The sequence below is a fragment of the Babylonia areolata genome, chromosome 1 (assembly GCF_041734735.1).
Source record: "Babylonia areolata isolate BAREFJ2019XMU chromosome 1, ASM4173473v1, whole genome shotgun sequence".
NCBI classification, from domain to species: domain Eukaryota; kingdom Metazoa; phylum Mollusca; class Gastropoda; order Neogastropoda; family Buccinidae; genus Babylonia; species Babylonia areolata.
The window spans coordinates 92,021,849-92,041,848 of NC_134876.1; the positions used below are offsets into that span (position 1 = coordinate 92,021,849).

Here is a 20,000-nt window from a genome sequence, read left to right on the forward strand (position 1 = left end):
ACCTTCCATCAAACGGCAAACGTCCTCAATTACAGAACTCAGCTTGAACTAGCAGGACAGCCAGACGCCGAGGCGTTTGGGGGTAAGGGGTATTGGGGTATGGGGTAGGGGGATGGTGGGGGGTGGGGGTGGGTGTGTGGGGGCAACGTAACGACCACCTGCTGACGCCAACAAAGCAAAACTACTACTACAAGGGAAACGGGGTGTTGAAACCCAAAGACGAATTTAAAAGCAACAAAGAACCAGGAAAAGAACAGAAGGGGGGCAAAAAAAAAGGGGGGGGGGGCAACGGAAATGGCGTCTAAACGAGAGGGTAAGTACCCACAACGGTAAGGCTCAGCAGCTTCCGTTCAGCAGGGATACCGCAGAGACTTGTCACGAAAGACAAACGGGTGTCGATAAAAAAAACAACAAAAACAAACAACAACAACAAAAAACCCGTCCACCAGCCGACGGCCAGACGAAGTAAGCCGCTCAGGGTCTACACACAGCAAGGACAGCGGAAAGAGAGAGAGAGAGAGAGAGAGAGAGATGATGAAGAGACTAAATCTTCATCCTCACAGGATCTCTCCGAGGTCGACTGATTCCGTGCTTCTGTGAAGGTCCTCGGTACAGAGAGCATGCATCACCGCGCATCGTCAAACATGTGTGCGTTCGCGCGCGCGCACAGACAGACAGACACACACACACACACACACACACACACACACACACACACACACGTGCACACGCACAGACAACACCCTACTACACTACACTTCAGTACATTACGCTACACTAAGCAATACTAGACTACACGTCTCTGCACTCACAATGGGGGATGCTTCAGCTTTGCTACTGAAAATTCCGGAATCCACCACTGGCTGTTATTTTCTATTCAGTTGTCCTGAGTAGCAATGAAAAAAAAAGAGATAAAAAATCCGACAAAGAATCTTCATTTCCTGGATCGGCAAAACTAAACTAACAAACCTTGTGCATCCTCTCCATTTATCTCTCTCGACAAAATACGAGGCCGCCTCGAGAAGGTGGGGTGTATAAATATCACATGTGAATGGACTGAATCATCTCTCTCTCTCTCTCTCTCTCTCTCTCTCTCTCTCTCTCTCTCTCTCTCTCTTAACCCAAATAGCTGTGTTTCGATGTTTGACTTCAAGGCTGAGAAAGAAAGAAAATTCCAGTCCATTCTCCAGTCCATTTACAAAGATGTTCGCTTCATTCGATAAAGCATCGATTCGTGAATCAATGTTGGTGTGAACGATTTTTCGTCTCTCCGAGCAGAAAAGATGGCGTTTATTTATTTCCTCCTGCATGTCCTCTTTCTACATTTAAAACTTGCCTATTGATTATCTTAACTGCTGTAGCTCTGAGTGGTGTCTGCGAGGAGTTCCTACCCACCCCCCCCCCCACACCCCCACCTCAATCCCCACCAGCATCCCTCTTCCCTCTCCCTCTCCCCACATGTCTGTTGTTGTTGATGCTGCTGCTGCTGCTGCTGTTTTCTGGGAAGGAAACCTACATCAGGACCGAGCACGTTCAACAAACAGGTCAAAATATATGACAAGTGTAATGGCACATCCATCACTGTAACTAGCTCTGCATCCGAAAGATGGCGAACCAGTGAAAATATTATCCCTACACCAAGACAACACGTTTGAGTGACGCATTAACTCTCTCCATATTAACAGCGTTTCATCCCAATTACCATCATCAAAATATTGCAAGCGGAACGCTCTTATACTGAAGAGGTGAATGTTGACAATAATACCACAGTTCTGACGACGGAAGCTAAAAGTTGGGTCATTCAGACACCCACTGGACATCCGAGGGGTCTGTGTAGAGGAGAAGAGAGGACTGGCCGTACTGAGTGAGTTAAGGTCGACGACCAAGGTCCTAAGTTTGATTGCTGAGGGTACAGAGATGACATAGCACAACAAAATCAATCAGCTGTTACATCCTCCTCCTAGTACATCTGAAAGGAATCACCACAAACCAAACGAGAACGGTTCCAGAGACCGTGTTTATGTGATGTGCAAGATGAGAGATCCATGTGGGTGGTGGACTGGGCAGGGGATATTGAACGTTGACGTTTTCCGAGCCAGTGGTTTCCGGCTTGAATCCCGAACTTATCACAAGTATTTTTTTTTTTTTAAATAATGTCTTTGCGACAACTCTCGTGTGCTGTAGGGTTCCTCGATTCATCCAAAAGAGCACTGAACTCAGGAATCATTGGCGTGGAAACGATTCCTCCCGATAGGGAGATGTTTTCTGCTTGCCCCATGTGTCTCTTCTTTCTATTTCTTTTTTTTTTTACCCCGCGACCAGCACGCACATACGCACGCACGCACGCACACACACACACACACACACACACACACACACAGAAAGAGAGACAGGGAGAGAGAGAGAGAGGGGGGGGGTGGTGGAGATGTCTCTGCTCGGCTGGCTCGCGATTAGCTTACCACTGTATACCTGGAGTGCGAAATAGTGTCCGGGATCCCTCCCCATCCAGAGAAATCGGTGACCGAGAAAATTTGGTTTGTTATTGCGGCCACAATATCTAGCTATATGTATACCGATTTATTCCTTAATAAACTTGATGTTTGCTTCTTCTTCTTTTTTTTTCCTTTAACATTTGCCCCCCACCACCCCTCACACAGAAAGAGCTGTTGAACATGACACTCAAACCATCATCAGGACAACTCACTGAAAACGAGCAACGGAAGGATGAATTTCACTTGTACGCATCGCACTCGATGTTCCAGTTTTGCAACGTTTGGGTGCAAAGCCTTCTGGTACAGGGGGGGAGAAAAGTAAGTCATCCATATGATAGAAAATGTCGTCTAATCTACTACTACCCAAATGAGCACCGATTCCATCCTTCAAAGGCTTACAAGGTCAATCAGGACGCGGCGCGTGTTCGACATCTATCGGGCAAACTTATGGGCAGACAGAGTGTGTATTGTGTGTTATTGTGTGTTAGCTGTGAGGGGAAGGAGAAGGAGAGCGCATACGCCCAAAGACTTCCGTGATCATCTAATAGGGGAAGATGTGGACATTCTTAAGCAGAAACGTGTGTGCGAACAAGGGCATTTGCCCCCTACATGTATTTTGACTTCTCTTTTTTTCTTTTCTGTTTGTGAATAAAGAAGTACAGACCGCAGACAAAGAGATAGACAGACAGACAGACAGAGACAGAGACAGAGAGACAGAGACAGACAGAGATAGAGAATAAATGAATGGCTGACAGACTGAATGATTGAATTGATAAATCAATGAATTTCTATTTTTGATGATATTAACGTAAGATAACACATTTTGTTTCATGTAAACCTCGAAAGAGATAGTGGGAGAAAACAACAACAACAACAACAACAACAACTAAAAGTATCGTAAGGAAAGGAAGAAAGACAGAAAATGAGAGAGACAGACAGACAGGCATACAGACTGAGCGAGAGACAGACTAACACACAGACAGAGAGACAGACCGATACGTAGCGACAGCGATATACAGAGTGTGGACGGGTTATTACGGTCAACACCCTGAAGGCTTTTAAAGCACACTCAGGCACATGATACTGTCAACGTTCTGACGGGTTTTTTTTTTTTTCTTTAAAAATGAATTTCTAAAAAAAAAAAAAAAAAAAAAAAAAAAAGGGCAGCACGTCTACTCCCGCATTCGTACTGTGCGTGTGTATGTTGGTGGTGGGGGCGTGCGTGCGCGTGTGTGTGTGTGTGTGTGTGTGTGTGTGTGTGTGTGTGTGTGTGTGTGAATAGCGTAGACAGGGTAGTCTTCTCTCTCTCTCTCTCTCTCTCACACATACACACACACACACAAACACACACACAAGCACACACACACACACACACACACAGAGTGTGGGGAAGGGGTGTACAGATAGAGAGAGAGAGGGAGAGAGAGAGAGAGAGAGAGAGAGAGAGAGAGAGAACGAACGAACATATGTTAATGAACTTTGGCCATGGACCACAATTCAAAACCAGGGGACTGGGGGTGGGCATGGGAAGGGGTATTATAACACTTGAATAGATCACATAATATCATAATGTTCGTGGACTTGACATTAAATCTACTTAATTAGGTCTGAGTATATGATTTCTCCGTTTCATCGCATGGAAAGTAAATTTGATACTTGGCAAATTTCTCTGCTTGATGTTTGATCGAAGAAGTGTACTAAGAGACATATTTAAACAGTCTTTGAAGAAATTTGGTCCGTAAATCAGAATATACAGAACAAACAAACAACACGTGATAGAGAGAGAGAGACACTGGACACTGGAATGTCATTCACTCCAGTGGACACGTGGGGGTGGGGTGCAAATCAGAACAATCACAGTGTAAACAAAATGAAACAGAACAAAAAGAACAACAAATTTTGAGTCAAATATGCTTTCCCGGTCATACTTTTTTCTTCAAGTTCATAATTTTTTTTTCTATCGACGTGATGATGTTATCATTATAAACATGATAAACACTATCATACTTTTGAATACTGTATACATTAGCGACGCATATATTTTCATTTTTATCATGTGTGTGTGTGTGTATGTGTGTGTTTATCTTTATTTAAAAATTCTTTCTTTTTTTTTAATCTATTCATTTATTTCTTTTACATTTCTTTTTTTTTCTCTTTGAAGGCCTGACTAAGCGCGTAGGGTTACGCTGCTGTTTAGGCAGCTAGCTCCTTAGCAGATGTGGTGTAGCTTTTATGGATTTGTCCGCACGCAGTGATGCCTCCAGTGACGCAACTGAACTGTATTCAGCAATGTGGGAAAACGTCGATAGTGATCTTGTTTTATCGTCTTTTCAACACACACCATTGACATCCTTACTCCTTGCAGTACTTGAGAGGGAGAGAGAGGGAGAGAGAGAGAGAGAGAGAGAGAGGAGGGCGGGGAATGCAGACAGACAAACAGATAAAAAGACAAACAGAGTATTGACAATCAGACAGGCAGTACGGTAAACCGATCGATAGGGTTAGTAGACAGACAGGTAATACCGACCCCTTTGAAATCACCCCGACTCGTAGCAAAACAAGCGAGCCCGTGATTATAAATTTACGAAGAAAAAAAAGAAAGAAAAAGAAACATCTTACACAGTACAACACAACCACACCACAATCAAACCCAACAAAACGCAAACACAGTACAACACAACCACACCACAACCCAACCCAATAAAAACACAAACACAGTATACAACACAACCACACCACAACCCAACCCAATAAAAACACAAACACAGTATACAACACAACCACACCACAACCCAACCCAATAAAAACGCAAACACAGTATACAACACAACCACACCACAACCCAACCCAATAAAACACAAACACAGTATACAACATAACCACACCACAACACAACCCAAGAAAAACACAAACACAGTATAAAACACAACCACACCACAACCAAACCCAATAAAAACACAAACACAGTACAACACAACCACACCACAACCCAACCCAATAAAAACACAAACACAGTACAACACAACCACACCACAACCAAACCCAATAAAACACAAACACAGTATACAACACAACCACACCACAACCCAACCCAATAAAAACACAAACACAGTATACAACACAACCACACCACAACCCAACCCAATAAAAACACAAACACAGTATACAACACAACCACACCACAACCAAACCCAATAAAACACAAACACAGTATACAACACAACCACACCACAACCCAACCCAATAAAAACACAAACACAGTACAACACAACCACACCACAACCCAACCCAATAAAACCACAAACACACTACAACACAACCACACCACAACCCAACCCAATAAAAACACAAACACAGTATACAACACAACCACACCACAACCCAACCCAATAAAAACACAAACACAGTATACAACACAACCACACCACAACCCAACCCAATAAAAACACAAACACAGTACAACACAACCACACCACAATCAAACCTAATAAAACACAAACACAGTACAACACAGCCAAACCACAACCCAACCCAAATCCAACGCAACCCAAACCAGCCCGACCCAAACGAAACCCAACCTAACCCAACCCAGCCCAACCCAACCCAACCTAGCCCGACCCAAACGCAACCCAACCCAACCCAACCCAACCCAGCCCGACCCAAACGCAACCCAACCCAACCCAACCCAGCCCGATCCGACCCGACCCGACCCAACCCGACCCGACCCAAACGCAACCCAACTCACTGCGGTAGTGAGCGTACTCCTCCACCTCATCCTGGGCGCCCTTGAGGAACTCGTGCAGGCCGAAGTCGGTGATCTTCAGCACCCAGCGGCTGTCCACCACGCAGTTGGAGGACTTGAGCTTGCCGTGGGACTTCACCTCGCTCTCGTGCAGAAAGATCATGCCCTGGAAATAAAAATACAAAGTAAGGGGAGGGAGGGAGGAGGGGGTTGGGGGGGGGGTTGTTGTTAAAGGATCTACAGCCTATCCACGGGCATTACAGCAATGTACTTATATTCACTGTGTCTGACGCTCTACGAAAAAGAAATATGCCAAAGGTAACACAGCCTTTTCAAGGCCATCACAGCAATGAACTATATTCACTGTGTATGGGGCTCGGCATAGGAAGGCAGGGGCTCAACCTTCTCCTTCCGCCGGTTTAATCAACCCCCCCACCAGCCTACTGATTCAATAAGACCTTGCAAACAGTACTGCCAAATGGAAATCAAATCATTCTAATATGTTTTACTATGGCTCAGCCAGAACGCAAAGAAGTTTATCTCAGGGCTAGATTTCCCGACGCATGCTTTAAACAGAGCCCAAGACAATAAATGTGAAAAAAAAGGTTCGGTGGCCGAACGGTTAGAGCGCCGCTGGATTCTTCTAACCCGAGTCTCCTTGAGTTCGATTCCCGGTTTCGGAGCACCTGGTGTGGTGTGAAGGGTGAAGATGTTTCCGATCTCCCAAGACTTGCCAAATTGCCTGAACGCCCTTCGTGTGTATACGCATGCAGAATATCTGATACACGCGCTCAACCCACTGATGTCAGCGTTCGGTGGGTTATGGAAACATAATTTACTCAGTATACATCAACCACAACAGATTCATGAGCAACTTGATGCTGGTCGCGTAATGGAAAGAAAGAAAGAAAGAAAGAAAGAAAGGGACAAAACAAGACATTTTGAAAATAGTAAATTCACCAAAGCCACGCTCAGTTCATGTAAAATTTAAATAAAGTTATCAAATTAAACACACACACACACACACACACACACACACACACACGGACGTGGACAGTTTAACCATTAGGACATGACAACAAGGACACTCACGAGTGTGTGTTCAGCGCAGATTATGTCTACAAGTTGTAGACAAAAAAAAGAGGGAGAGGGAAGAAAGAAGGGAGGGAGATGGAGAGAGAGAGAATGGGGGGGGGGGGGAGGAGAGACGGAGAGGGTTGGTGGAGAGAGAAAGAGACAGAGAGATGGAACAGTGAAATAAGCAGCACCCCCGTCACCCCCACCCCCACCCCCCACCCCCCGCCCCCCATAAATGAATAAACGAATTTTGCTTTACTCATATTTGTACATCTAAACTTCTGTTTATCATTTTCTTTCGAAAATCCCATGCTTCTGAAATATATTTAGCAAATGATTTTATGATGTCTCCATCATTCGATCTGAGCAGCATTGTCATATCTTTTCTTTTTACTACATCCTTTTCAAAAAGAATACATTTTTTTTACGAATAACATCATAAGATTTGCCACAGAGAGAGAGAGAGAGAGAGAGAGAGAGAGAGAGAGAGAGAGAGAGAGAGGCACACAGTCAGTTACTCTGACTGACTAAAAGAGGACTGAACAACAAACAAGCACCTTTCTCCGTCCGCGCTCTCTACCCCCATATTTTCCTAACACTAGGATGCTATCGTTGCTGTTTGTTGTTGTTGTTTTTTTGTTTTGTTTTTTGTATGTTTCTCCTTTTATTCATGAGACGTTGCGATTCCTTGTGACATGGGGCTGCTGGTCAAATTCTAATTTACAACAAAAACAACAACAACAACAAAACACACGAATAAATCCGGCTTGCCTGTCCGCATAAACTGCATTGCCATCATGCACATCTTCCGCCCACACATCTCAGACTTGATCTGTTCTCTCACTCCATAAAAAAACAACCCACAAGCCTATATCAAATAATCTGAATCTGTATGGATCTGCTATCTCTCTCCGACCCCCCCCCCCCATGCCAACCCCCTCCTCCCTGTGTGTGTGTGTGTGTGTGTGTGTGTGTGTGCGCGCGCGCGCGCGTGTGTGTGTGTGTGTGTGTGTTTCTCCAGCTCCCTCGCTTCCATGGCAAGCAGAATCTTTCCGTTCAGCGTTTCCTATATATCGGCAGAATGTACGATACGGACAAGACATCCCCTCTCAGACTTTACCCACGGGCATTTAGGACTAACCCCCAATCTTGACTTCACTCCCAGATACACAACTCAACCACGGATATCTTTCACATCCGGTTCACGCTTCAAGCTTGGAAGAACAGTCAGAACTTCACCCCTCTGCAGACAGCCAGGGTTACCCCTTTGGAACCCTGACCAAACCCATCCCCAGCCCACCTCTGCCTCCCTCCTTTCCCCATCTCCGCCCCCATGAACGCACAGTCCGGATTCCATCCACCGCCCAAAGTCAGCAGACCCCCAAACCCCAGCACCCCCAACCCCCCTCAACAACTTCCTCCTTTATCACCGCGATCTCCACAAGCGAACAAAACCAAGAAGACTCCAGCACTGAACAACTTTGAAGGCAACGGGCAGTAGTAGGTCGTTTGTTTCAATTTGTACGTGTGTACGAGCAAGATACAACTGAGGTTTTCCGCCTTCAAATCTCACCGTTCCCAGCAAAATGGGTATCGACTGACTGGAGTATAAAAAAAAGAAAGAAAAAAAAAAAGAAAAAAAAAATTTTTTTTGCTAAGCTCACGATTAGTATCTATCGATTTCAATTTGCATTTCGTTTGTTTCGGTTGAAAAGGCCTTTTTATTTTCCTGTTCACTGCGTTGAATTTACGTATCCTCAGAGCTTGGCACTGGATTTGTTTTATTTTTACATGCAACGAGGCTTGATAGTAAAAACAATAGCAATAACAACAACAATGATGATGGTTATTATTCTAGATAACATCATTATCAGCTCAGATCTTTTAAAGATTAAAAGCAAATATCATATATATATATATATATATATATATATATATATATTGTGTGTGTGTGTGTGTGTGTGTGAGAGAGAGAGAGAGAGAGAGAGAGAGAGAGCAAATTCCTACCTGACCAGGCTGGAGGACTGATGAATGAAAACAGCAGTGCTCTCTCTCTCTCTCTCTCTCTCTCTCTCTCTCTCTCTCACACACACACACACACACACACACACACACACACACACACACACACACACACACACACAGAGTATATATATACTGACAGGCTGTCTGGATGCCTCCCTCCCTCCCTCTCTCTGTCGTCTTCATTAACCGTGTTAATCCTGACAAGATGTCCAACGGGGGTTTCTCGTGTGATACAACCCCCCCAACCCCCCCCCCCCCCCCCCCCCCACACACACACACACCTACCCCTTTGTCAGCTAACTATCAAGAGAGGTCGACAGCAGGCGTGAGGCCGCACACTTCTCACCCATTCTCTGTTAGCGAGAGGGACGGAATCCAAATCCCCTTCTGAAGGCCCTCCATGTCGCCGCCATGTCCCCTTCTCTCCAATGCATTTCGAAAACAAAACAAAAACAAAAAAAGTAGTAAGACACGAACATCCTGTGTCTGGGCCGCTGTGACTCACCCAAATAATGAACTGAACCCATGACAAGATCTGAGGTCTCCCTCTCTCCCCCCCCTCTCTCTCCCTCTCTCTCCCTCTCTCTCCCCCCTACTCTCTCTCTCCCTCCCTCCCCTCTCTCTCCCCCCTCTCTCTCTCTCTCTCTCTCTCCCTCCCTCCCCATCTCTCTCTCCCCCTCCCTCCCTCTCCACCCTCCTTCTCTCTCTCCCCCTCCCTCTTCCCTCTCTCTCCCTTTCTCCCTCTCTCTCTCCCCCTCCCCTCCCTCTCTCTCCCCTCCCTCCTCCCTCTCTCTCCCTCCCTCCCTCTCTCTCCCCCTCCCTCTCTCTCCCCCCTCCCTCCTCTCCCTCCCTCCTCTCTCTCTCCCTCCCCTCCCCCTCCCCCCCCCCTCTCTTTCTCTCCCTCTATCGCTCTCTCTCCCTTCCTCTCTCCCTCTAACTCTCTCTCCCCCTCCCTTTCTCCCTCCCTCCCTCCCCCCTCTCTCTTTCCCTCCCCCCTCCCTCTCTCTCTTCCTCCCTCCCTCCTCTCTCTCTCCCTCTCTCCCTCCCTCCCTCCCCCCCCCCCCTCTCTCTGTCTGTCTCTCTTGTCTGCTGGCTTGCGCAACTCTTCATCCAGCCCGTCTCTGCACTGCATTTTGTAAAAAAAAACACCTCAGACTGTATATCCTGTATCCAGGCCAACTAATGATCCCCTCGACACATTCTGAGGGTTGTCTGATCGACTGTCCGACTCATTCCCCGCCTCCCCTCTCTCCCTCCCACTCTCTCTCTCCCTCTCGTTCTCCCCCTAACTCCCGAACTTAAATTATTCTTTTTTTCTTTTTTTGGTCATCTTGAAAGGAAACGTGTTTTGAAGTGACACAGTAATCAAATTTCACAAAATGGTATGACGTGCAGAACTGAAGTATCGACTGTGCGCAATCAGTTTCACACACACACACACACACACACAAGCGTTCTCAGAATACACCCATTACATGTGCAAACGAAATGGTGATATCATATCTCCTTGTCTATGATCGAAACGTTGGCTGAGTGCATTTCTAAAAGACATTCGTGCTCATACAAAAAAAAAAGAGAAGAAATAAAAAGCAGTCTCATCTATTTATATAATGCAACGCCTGCTCACTTCACGTAATTTTAGACAGGTTACGTGACAAGTTAAGAGAAAATGCGAGGGTACTGGTGGTATGGGCGGGATGGAGGGGAAAGGGGGGTATAATGTGAACTGCTTCAAAGCTAATGTGGTACGACAAATCTCGAAATACTCAAACAGATGAAGACAAATGCACGCTAACTGCATTTCCTTCTGATAACGGTAGGAGCCGGCATGCTCTGAGATGTGTGACGCCAGGACAGGGTACTGCGTTGCATTTGATATTTACACCGGCCGTGCCGGAAAACACGTTTCCTTTCAAGAGAACGCTAACATGACAATGATAATAATATAAAAAAGTTCAACAACTTTGTCAAAAATTCCCCTCCCCCCCCCCCCCCCCCCCCCCCCCCCCCCCCCCCCAAAAAAAAGAAAAGATATTGGCTCCGCCTGCATGATTCCATTTTATCTGAACTAGCCACTGATTTGATTTTCTTGAGCAGGCGTCATATCCAGAAGGCTGCGGTTAGAAATTTGACTTGAGAGCAACTGAAAAAAAAGAAAACTTTTCCTGCTCTGTAGGAGCAATGGAAATACCCGATGATTTCTTTTATTCTCGTTGTAGCAAAAGAAAGAAGGGGAACATGTATGAAATAATTCAGAAGCAAAAATGACAATAGAAAAAAAAAAAATCATTACCTTGTGTGCGGGCAGACACACACGGACACAAGCGCACGCTCGAAGACGCACATGCACAAAATGCACGCGCATATATATATATATATATATATATATATATATATATATATATATATATATATATATATATTTTTTTTTTTTTTTTTTTTTACGAGACCTGAAACTAATAAAGCCAATAAACAAATAAGACGAGAGAGACAGAGACAGACAGACACACACACACACACACACACAGAGAAAGAGAGTCAGACAAACAGACATAGAGACATACAGACAGACAAAGAATTTCACCATCCATTCCAAAATCTCAACACATTTCACATCTCAGCTTTCAATGATTAGTTCGTGACTCAGCCATACCGAAGACATCAATCACTCACTGCATCAACCCTTCTCTCAAAACACGGACATTCTGCACAAAGAACTTTCTCTAACGCCAGTCGCTTTTTTGCTCCCTCACCCCCATACCCTATACGCACACACACACACACACACACACCCTTCTCTCTCCCCTCTCACTCTATCTCCCAACCAAAGAAAAATAATCAGTTTCAGCCTGAAAAGGGTCGATTTCCTCATGGGCCGTTTTCTTCGCATTTCTTCACATCTGCAATTGGAGTTCATTTCAAGTCACACAAAGACCTCTTTGGAACCTAACTCTTAACTCTTCAATCAACCCCCTAAAAAGCATAAATAAACAAATGTATAAAGGTTTTGAGAGAGCATTGGAGATTACGTGGCTATAACAAACAAATAAATAAACAAAACAAAACAAACAAACAAACAAAAACCGCACATACCAAAACAACAACAACAACAACAAAACAAAAACGCAGTCTATTAGAATTAACTGCTATTTGTTCAAAATGGCTGATGATAAATTGAATACGAAATCTGAAGCGCAAAGAAACACGGATAAACACTCACATGTGCGGGGGCGCACACGCGCGCGCCCGCACGCCATACACACACGCACAGACAGAGAGAGAGAGAGAGAGAGAGAGAGAGAGAGAGACAGACAGACAGACAGACAGACAGACAGACACAGGAACAGATAGAGTGGGGTACAGACAGACAGAGAAGGGAGGGAGAGATGGACGGCGATAGAGGAAGAAAGGAAAGAAAGAGGAGGAACACAGAGAGAGAGAGAGAGAGAGAGGGGTGAAACCAAGACAGAGAAAGAGAGAGGGGGGTGGGGTGGGGGGGGGGTGGGGGGCCGGGGCAGAGGCTGGGTAGCGGCATGTTCACCATCTATTCCATACCTCAATATTTCACGTCTCATTTGGTTTAAACATTTTTAATATCAAGAAACAAGGTGCAATACAGCGTTCAATTAAGAAGACTTGAGAGACTTGAGCAACAACAAGCATGAGCTTATATACGTCTCATTAATTTTTGAACATTTCATGAAACCTCAACCGAACGTGAAACGTCCAACACGGCCGCATCAGCGCTTCTCCGACAACACTGACATTCTGCACCAAGAACAACTCTCCCTTACACCCCCCCCCCCCCCGCCCCTCCCACACCCAACCCCCCCCACCCCCCCCCCCCCCTGCATCCCATCATGTCCCTCTCCCCTTGCCTCCTTTCTTCCCACAAAAAAAAAAGAAAAAAAAGAAAGAAAACAAAAAGAAAAAAAAAAATTCCTGATTTCCCCATGGATCAAATACGGTCTTTTTAGCATCCGCATTGGAGTTCAAGTCACACAGAGACCCCTTAACGAAAATAATTCCAAACTCTTTCTAAAGGAACAGATAAACACACACGCACAAAAAAAGTTAGCTCTCGAGAGCAGAGAAGATGAAGTGGAAAGATGTATAAAAAGAAATCTAATAATGCAAGCAATCCATCGTTCTGTTGGCCTTAAGCTAAAGAAACTGCTGTTAGCTCAATATTGTTGGTGATGAATCGAGAACGAAATTTTGGCCCACAAAAAAAACACAGATAAGCACTTGCGCGCGCGCGTGTGCACACACACACACACACACACACACACACACACACACACACAGAGTAAGAGAGATGGAAGACCAGAGATAGAGACAGATAGACAGACATAAAAACAGAGAGAGTGACAGAGAAAGAAACAGACAGATTTTACATACAGACATAGAAATGGAAATGCAAACATTTGTTCATAAAAGGCCATAGTCTCTCATGATGGGGTGTGGTGTGAAAACATCAGTCCATCAAAATTAACGATGAATTCAGCAGCAGAATTACATTGCGAGTTAAGTGCACTGGCAGACCAAATCTGAAACGCCTTTTATACAAACATAATATGGACAAGAGAGGCAAGGCCTTCAAGACTCACTTGTGATACACTTTAAAAAAAATCTAATCGTTAAAATGTGTTCTGTATTTGTTATTATAAAGCTTCGCGTTAAAAAAGAAAAACAAAAGAAAAAAAAAGTCCTAACCAGATTCGAATTAAGTCCTCTAGCATTAATTACAGAGTAATTTCCCTTTTTTACTATCTGCACCAAAACGTTTGCAAAATAAATAAAACTTCCATGCTTAGCAAAAGAAGTTCCTGTTTGAACAAGAAATGATAATAATGACTGCTCTTGTTGTTGGGTCAGAATATCAGATCAAAGTGCCAAGTTCAGAGAATACAAAAAATATAAATATAACAGTAAATGCAGTTTGCATATAATTAGGCTTCATTTTTATTTTTTGTGCCCATCCCAGAGGTGCAATATTGTTTTAAACAAGATGATTGGAAAGAACTGAATTTTTCCTATTTTTATGCCTAATTTGGTGTCAACTGACCAAGTATTTACAGAGAAAATGTCAATGTTAAAGTTTACCACGGACACACAGACACACGGACACACACACACACACACACACACACACACACACACACACACACACATACACACACACACACACACACACACACACAGACAACCGAACACCGGGTTAAAACATAGACTCACTTTGTTTGCACAAGTGAGTCAAAAATTGACAATATCTTCATTCACAGAAGCAATGAGCAATATACGTTTGAGTGCGTGTTTAATTCTTCCTGGGAGTTGTTTTGTCTCTTCTGAGATCACAAAGGACAGGACATCTGGACACAAAACACTTACAGCATTCTCGTGGATATCTCTCAGAGAGAGAGAGAGAGAGAGACTCGGAAAGCGAGAGAGGGACTCGGAGAGAGAGAGAGAGAGAGAGAGAGAGAGAGAGAGAGAGAGAGAGAGAGATGGAGGGAGAGAGAGGTGGAGGGAGAGAAAGAGAGAGAGAGAGACTCACACAGAATGAAAAAAGAGAGAGAAAGAAAGAGAGAGGGGGGGGGGGGGGGGGGTCGTCAACATCTCATAACGCCCAGTCCCTAGACTTAGCGACGAAAACGTGAGGGACAAGTAAATGGTGTTTAATCGACATTCTCTCTCTCTCTCTCTCTCTCTCTCTCTCTCTCTCTCTCTCTCTCTCTCTCTCTCTCCCCCCACCTCTCTCTCCTCATATTATCCCCCTCCTCCAACTCATCAAAACAATTTCTCCCCTTGTAGCTTCGTCAGACGTTCCCAATTAGTTGTCTACCCAGTATTAATTAATTAAGCCAAGAGCGAAAGGGAACGTGGAAGATTGCAGATCAACGACCTGTTACGAAGCCTCGGGACTCTCTGCTGAGGTTCAAGGCTTTTCGCACGCTGATGCCCGGCGGATAATTCGGGGGACAGAATCAGGTGGATTCATGGGGGGCTGTGGCGGTCTGCACTCTGGGAGGGAGACTCACTCAGTCTGGCTCCGCGACTAAGCCATTATTGTCGTTAGTAGGGGGCTTAGTAGGTGGTGTCCTAAGTACGTTAAAACAGAACAGGCACCACTGAACACGACCGAAGTGACTCAGCAGCAGTGCAGGGTCTCCTCTGGTGTGTGGCCTCCTGGCAACCTAACATCGATGGTTCCCTGTGGACTGCCGACGCTGGAACTGCGACGGACGAACCCGGGTGTGGCTGTGTATGGGGGAATCTAAATGAGCGGCGTGGGAGTAATGCCAATGAAATGGTGCAGATGATGGGGCAGAAAAAAAAATCAGGTGGAGTAGTTTGAGGAGCTTATCAACAGGGTGAGAGAGAGAGAGAGGGATGGGGAGGTGGGGGTGGGGGGTGTGGGGGTGGGGGGCTGATTCGCGGTTAACTCCCTGGCTGTTGACATTCGGCCTTCAAGTCATCTTTTCAAGCGGAAGTAGTAGAGTCGCCGGCTATGAGAGAAGCGTTGCTTTCATGATGATAATATAAAGACGACGACGACGACGACGACGACAACAGCAATAGTTATGATGATAATGATGATGATGGTAACGATAACAGTGACAGCGACAATTGCGTTTGTACTACTACTACTACTGATGATAATTATTATCATTATGATTATAATAATAACAATAATAATAGTAAGAAGAAGAAGGAGGAGAAGAAGGAGGAAGGAAGGAAGAAAGAAGAAGCAGCAGCAGTGGGGCGCGGCAACCTCACATGTTGATTAAACATTATCACAGTCTATAAGCAAAAAGAGAAAACAATCGGGAAAAAAAGCAACAAAAAACAAAAAACAAAAAAACAACAACAAAAAAACAAAAACAGTAGAGAAACGAAATAATTATATGAACCACCAAACCTTCGCCCTCCCCTCATCCCTTGGAATAACCCAAAACACACAAAACAAGCAAAATATTCATGCACACACACACACGCGCAAACACACCGACGCACGCAAGCACACACACACACACACAACACACACAACACACACAACACACACACACACACACACGCACACACACACACACACACAACACACACACACACACACACGCACGCACACACACACACACACACACACACACACACACACACACACACACACGAGACATAGACAGCAGCAACGTTTAGCCGGCCAAGCATGATGATTGCCAACCCATCTGCACCAGATGACAGGAATGGGGGACGGATTGTATAGATCTATATTCATATTACACGCCAAGCACCGGTCATGCGGAAGCTGGGAGTTAGTTCCTGTTGGTTTTATGTCCACGCTGACTTTATGTGACCAATGGGATAACATCTTCGGAGCGTTGCATGCGAGCGTAAGTAGAGTGGTGAGGAAAAGCCGCAGAGGAAAAAGAAAGTTAGTACTTCACCGTCACCCCCTGGTACTTATCGACAGACAGATCATCGGTTTAACTCACTCAGTACGGCCAGTCCTCTCTTCTCCTCTACACAGACCCCTAGGATGTCCAGTGGGTGTCTGAATGACCCAACCTTTAGCTTCCGTTGTCAGAATTGTTGTATTCTTTTGTCAACATTCACCTCTTCAGTATAAGAGCCTTCCACTTGCAATATTTTGATGATGGTAATTGGGGTGAAACGCTGTTAACGTCGTTATTTATTTATTTATTATTATTTTATTATTATTATTATTACTACTACTACCTTTTTATATTATAATTATTATTTATTTATTTATTTATTTGTGTAAGCTTATCTATTATTTCTTCTTTTTTTCTTCCCCTCAAGGCCTAAGCGCGTTGAGTTACGCTGCTGGTCAGGCATCTGCTTGGCAGATGTGGTGTAGCGTATATGGATTTGTCCGAACGCAGTGACGCCTCCTTGAGCTACTGAAACTGAAACTAACGTCGTCTCTTTCGCCGTTCGTATGGAGAGAGTTAATTAACACAGCGTATCGGACGTTGACACTGGGGGAAAATAAAAGCTTATTTCGGCGTATCACTCACTCTTCTTATGCGCCAATAGTCCTGTCTGTGTCCCAGTACGGTCCTGCGTTGGTTAAAATACACTGTGATGTTATGTTCTAGTTTTCCGTATGCACAACTCTTGCCGATTTGACCACGTCGAGTGAGAAAGAGAGAGACAGAGGGCTAGGCACAGAGAGAGAGAGAGAGAGAGAGAGAGAGAGAGAGAGATACAAAGAGATAGACAGAGATAGGAAAAGAAGAGAGGAAGAGGAGAAAGAGTGTGTTAGTGTGTGTGTGAGAGAGAGAACGCAAGAACGCAAGAATTTTAATGTAAGGTCACCGACCTGTATACATTTTGGGTGCACGTGTTGCACACACATCTTAACTAAAATAAAATAGGCAGAACGAAAACAATCCACTTAATACACAGTGAGCTCACTGAGAACAAGTAAACAAAACGAAAAGCACAAGGCTGATAGTTCTCTTTAGGGTTGAAAGTGCTCTTCTCTCAGTCTTAATGCATTAAAAAACAAACATTGGAACGTCTCTGGTCACATTACAACTTTCGTTTTGCAGCAAAAATGGTAATGACAGATTTCTAATATTTTGCATATGCTTGTGCAAATATTTCTTTCTAATATCATTATATAATGGACAGGCTGTTAGTACATGTAGTTCGTTCTCTATTCTACCACCACATGGGCAGTTTAACACCACGATAACGCTGATTTACTTTTAGTTCATTTATACCAAAACGGAACTTAATGAAAGCCGATCTAAATTTACTGATGGTAAGATGAGATAAGTATTTTTCAGGTTCTAATAAGGATTTGAATGACCTATAAAAAAAAATGTTTCATAACGATTACTCCCGTTGAGTTTGCTTACCCAATCCTATTTAAAGCCATCTATCATGCGCTGTTTGAACGTTTTAAGAAAAGCATTTACATCCCCAACCCCACCATTTATCCAAACTTCTGAAAAGCCATAAATGTCTAAGCAATGTTTCAGTCTATCTGCCCAGTTTCTCGAAGACATATCAGCATTATATGTCATTTTATTTACGCGAGAGAGACAGAGACAGGAAGGGAAGAGGAGAAAAAGTGTGTGAGTTTGTGTGTGTGTGAGAAAGAGAGAGATAGGAAGAGAAGAGAGGAATAGGAGCGCGTGTGTGTGTGTGTGTGTGTGTGTGTGTGTGTGTGTGTGTGTGTGTGTGTGTGTGTGTGTGTGAGAGAGAGAGAGAGAGAGAGAGAGAGAGAGAGAGAGAGAGAACGAACTATAAAGACAGAGAGAGAGAGAATTCTAAAGAGAGAGATAGAACTCTAACTCCAATGTTTTACTAAGGGTAAAAAGACAATCGAGCTACATCTTTTCACCTTATTCTCACCAAAAAAATGCATGGAAAACATAAAAAAAGTAAAGAAAAGGATAAAAGAGAGAGAGAGAGATACAGACAGACAGAGACAGAGAGAGGGAGAGAGAAAGAGGGGGGGAGGGAGAGAAAGAGACCGTAGGGAGGACGGGAGGGTGGGGAGGGGTAATTTGCATACGTGCATGACTTGACAAGTGGCCTAGATTGGACACAACAAACCTCCTTGGATAACCCAGACTGAAACCACCACCAGAACACACGACTGTCAAAGGAAACGGGCAGTGAAACTGACGCAAGGAAAATTACATCTCTGGGAAATGAACTCGCACAATGATAATTTTGTTGTTGTTTTTTCCCCGAACCCCGCGTGCACAAACGAGTTCGTCAGTCAGTCCGTCAGTCAGTCAGTCAGTCAGTTTCCCCCGTCAGTCAGTCAGTCCGTCAGTCAGTGAACATAGCGGGAAGGTCGGTCTGTCTCACTGACACCTGACTTCCTGTGAACTGAGAGCTTTCCACTGCTGGCCGCTCTCCTTTCAGGCGTTTCCCCCGTCAGTCAGTCAGTCCGTCAGTCAGTCAGTCCGTCCGTCAGTCAGTCAGTCAGTCAGTCAGTCAGTCAGTCAGTCAGTTTCCCCCGTCAGTCAGTCAGTCCGTCGGTCAGTGGGAACATAGCGGGAAGGTCGGTCTGTCTCCCTGACACCTGACTTCCTGTGAACTGAGAGTTTTCCTCTGCTGGCTCCTCTCCTTTCAGGCGTTTACCCCGTCAGTCAGTCAGTCAGTCAGTCAGTCCGTCCGTCCGTCAGGGAACATAGCGTGAGTTTCAGTTTCAGTAGTTCAAGGAGGCCTCACTGCGTTCGGACAAATCCATATACGCTACACCACATCTGCCAAGCAGATGCCTGACCAGCAGCGTAACCCAACATGCTTCGTCAGGCCTTGAAAAAAAAAAGGTGAATAAATAATAGATAAGCTTACATAAATAAATAAATAAATAAACAAATAAATAATAATTATAATATAAACATAGCGTCGGTCTGTCTCACTGACACCTGACTTCCTGTGAACTGAGAGCTTTCCACTGCTGGCTCCTCTCCTTTCAGGCGTTTACCCCGTCAGTCAGTCCGTCCGTCCGTCCGTCCGTCCGTCCGTCAGTCAGTCAGTCAGTCAGTCCGTCAGTCAGTCAGTCAGTTTCCCCCGTCAGTCCGTCAGTCAGTGAACATAGCGTGAAGGTCGGTCTGTCTCACTGACACCTGACTTCCTGTGAACTGAGAGCTTTCCACTGCTGGCCGCTCTCC

General features: G+C 44.8%; 1 protein-coding gene across 1 annotated transcript in view; it reads right to left on the reverse strand.

The window, feature by feature from the left end:
- LOC143291285 (speract receptor-like) overlaps positions 1–20,000 on the reverse strand; it is a 350,171-nt gene that overhangs the window by 40,054 nt on the left and 290,117 nt on the right. Inside the window, exon 14 of the mRNA XM_076601169.1 lies at positions 6,238–6,400. Within this exon, the coding sequence (XP_076457284.1) occupies positions 6,238–6,400 (163 nt within the window). The remainder of the gene's footprint in view (positions 1–6,237; positions 6,401–20,000) is intronic.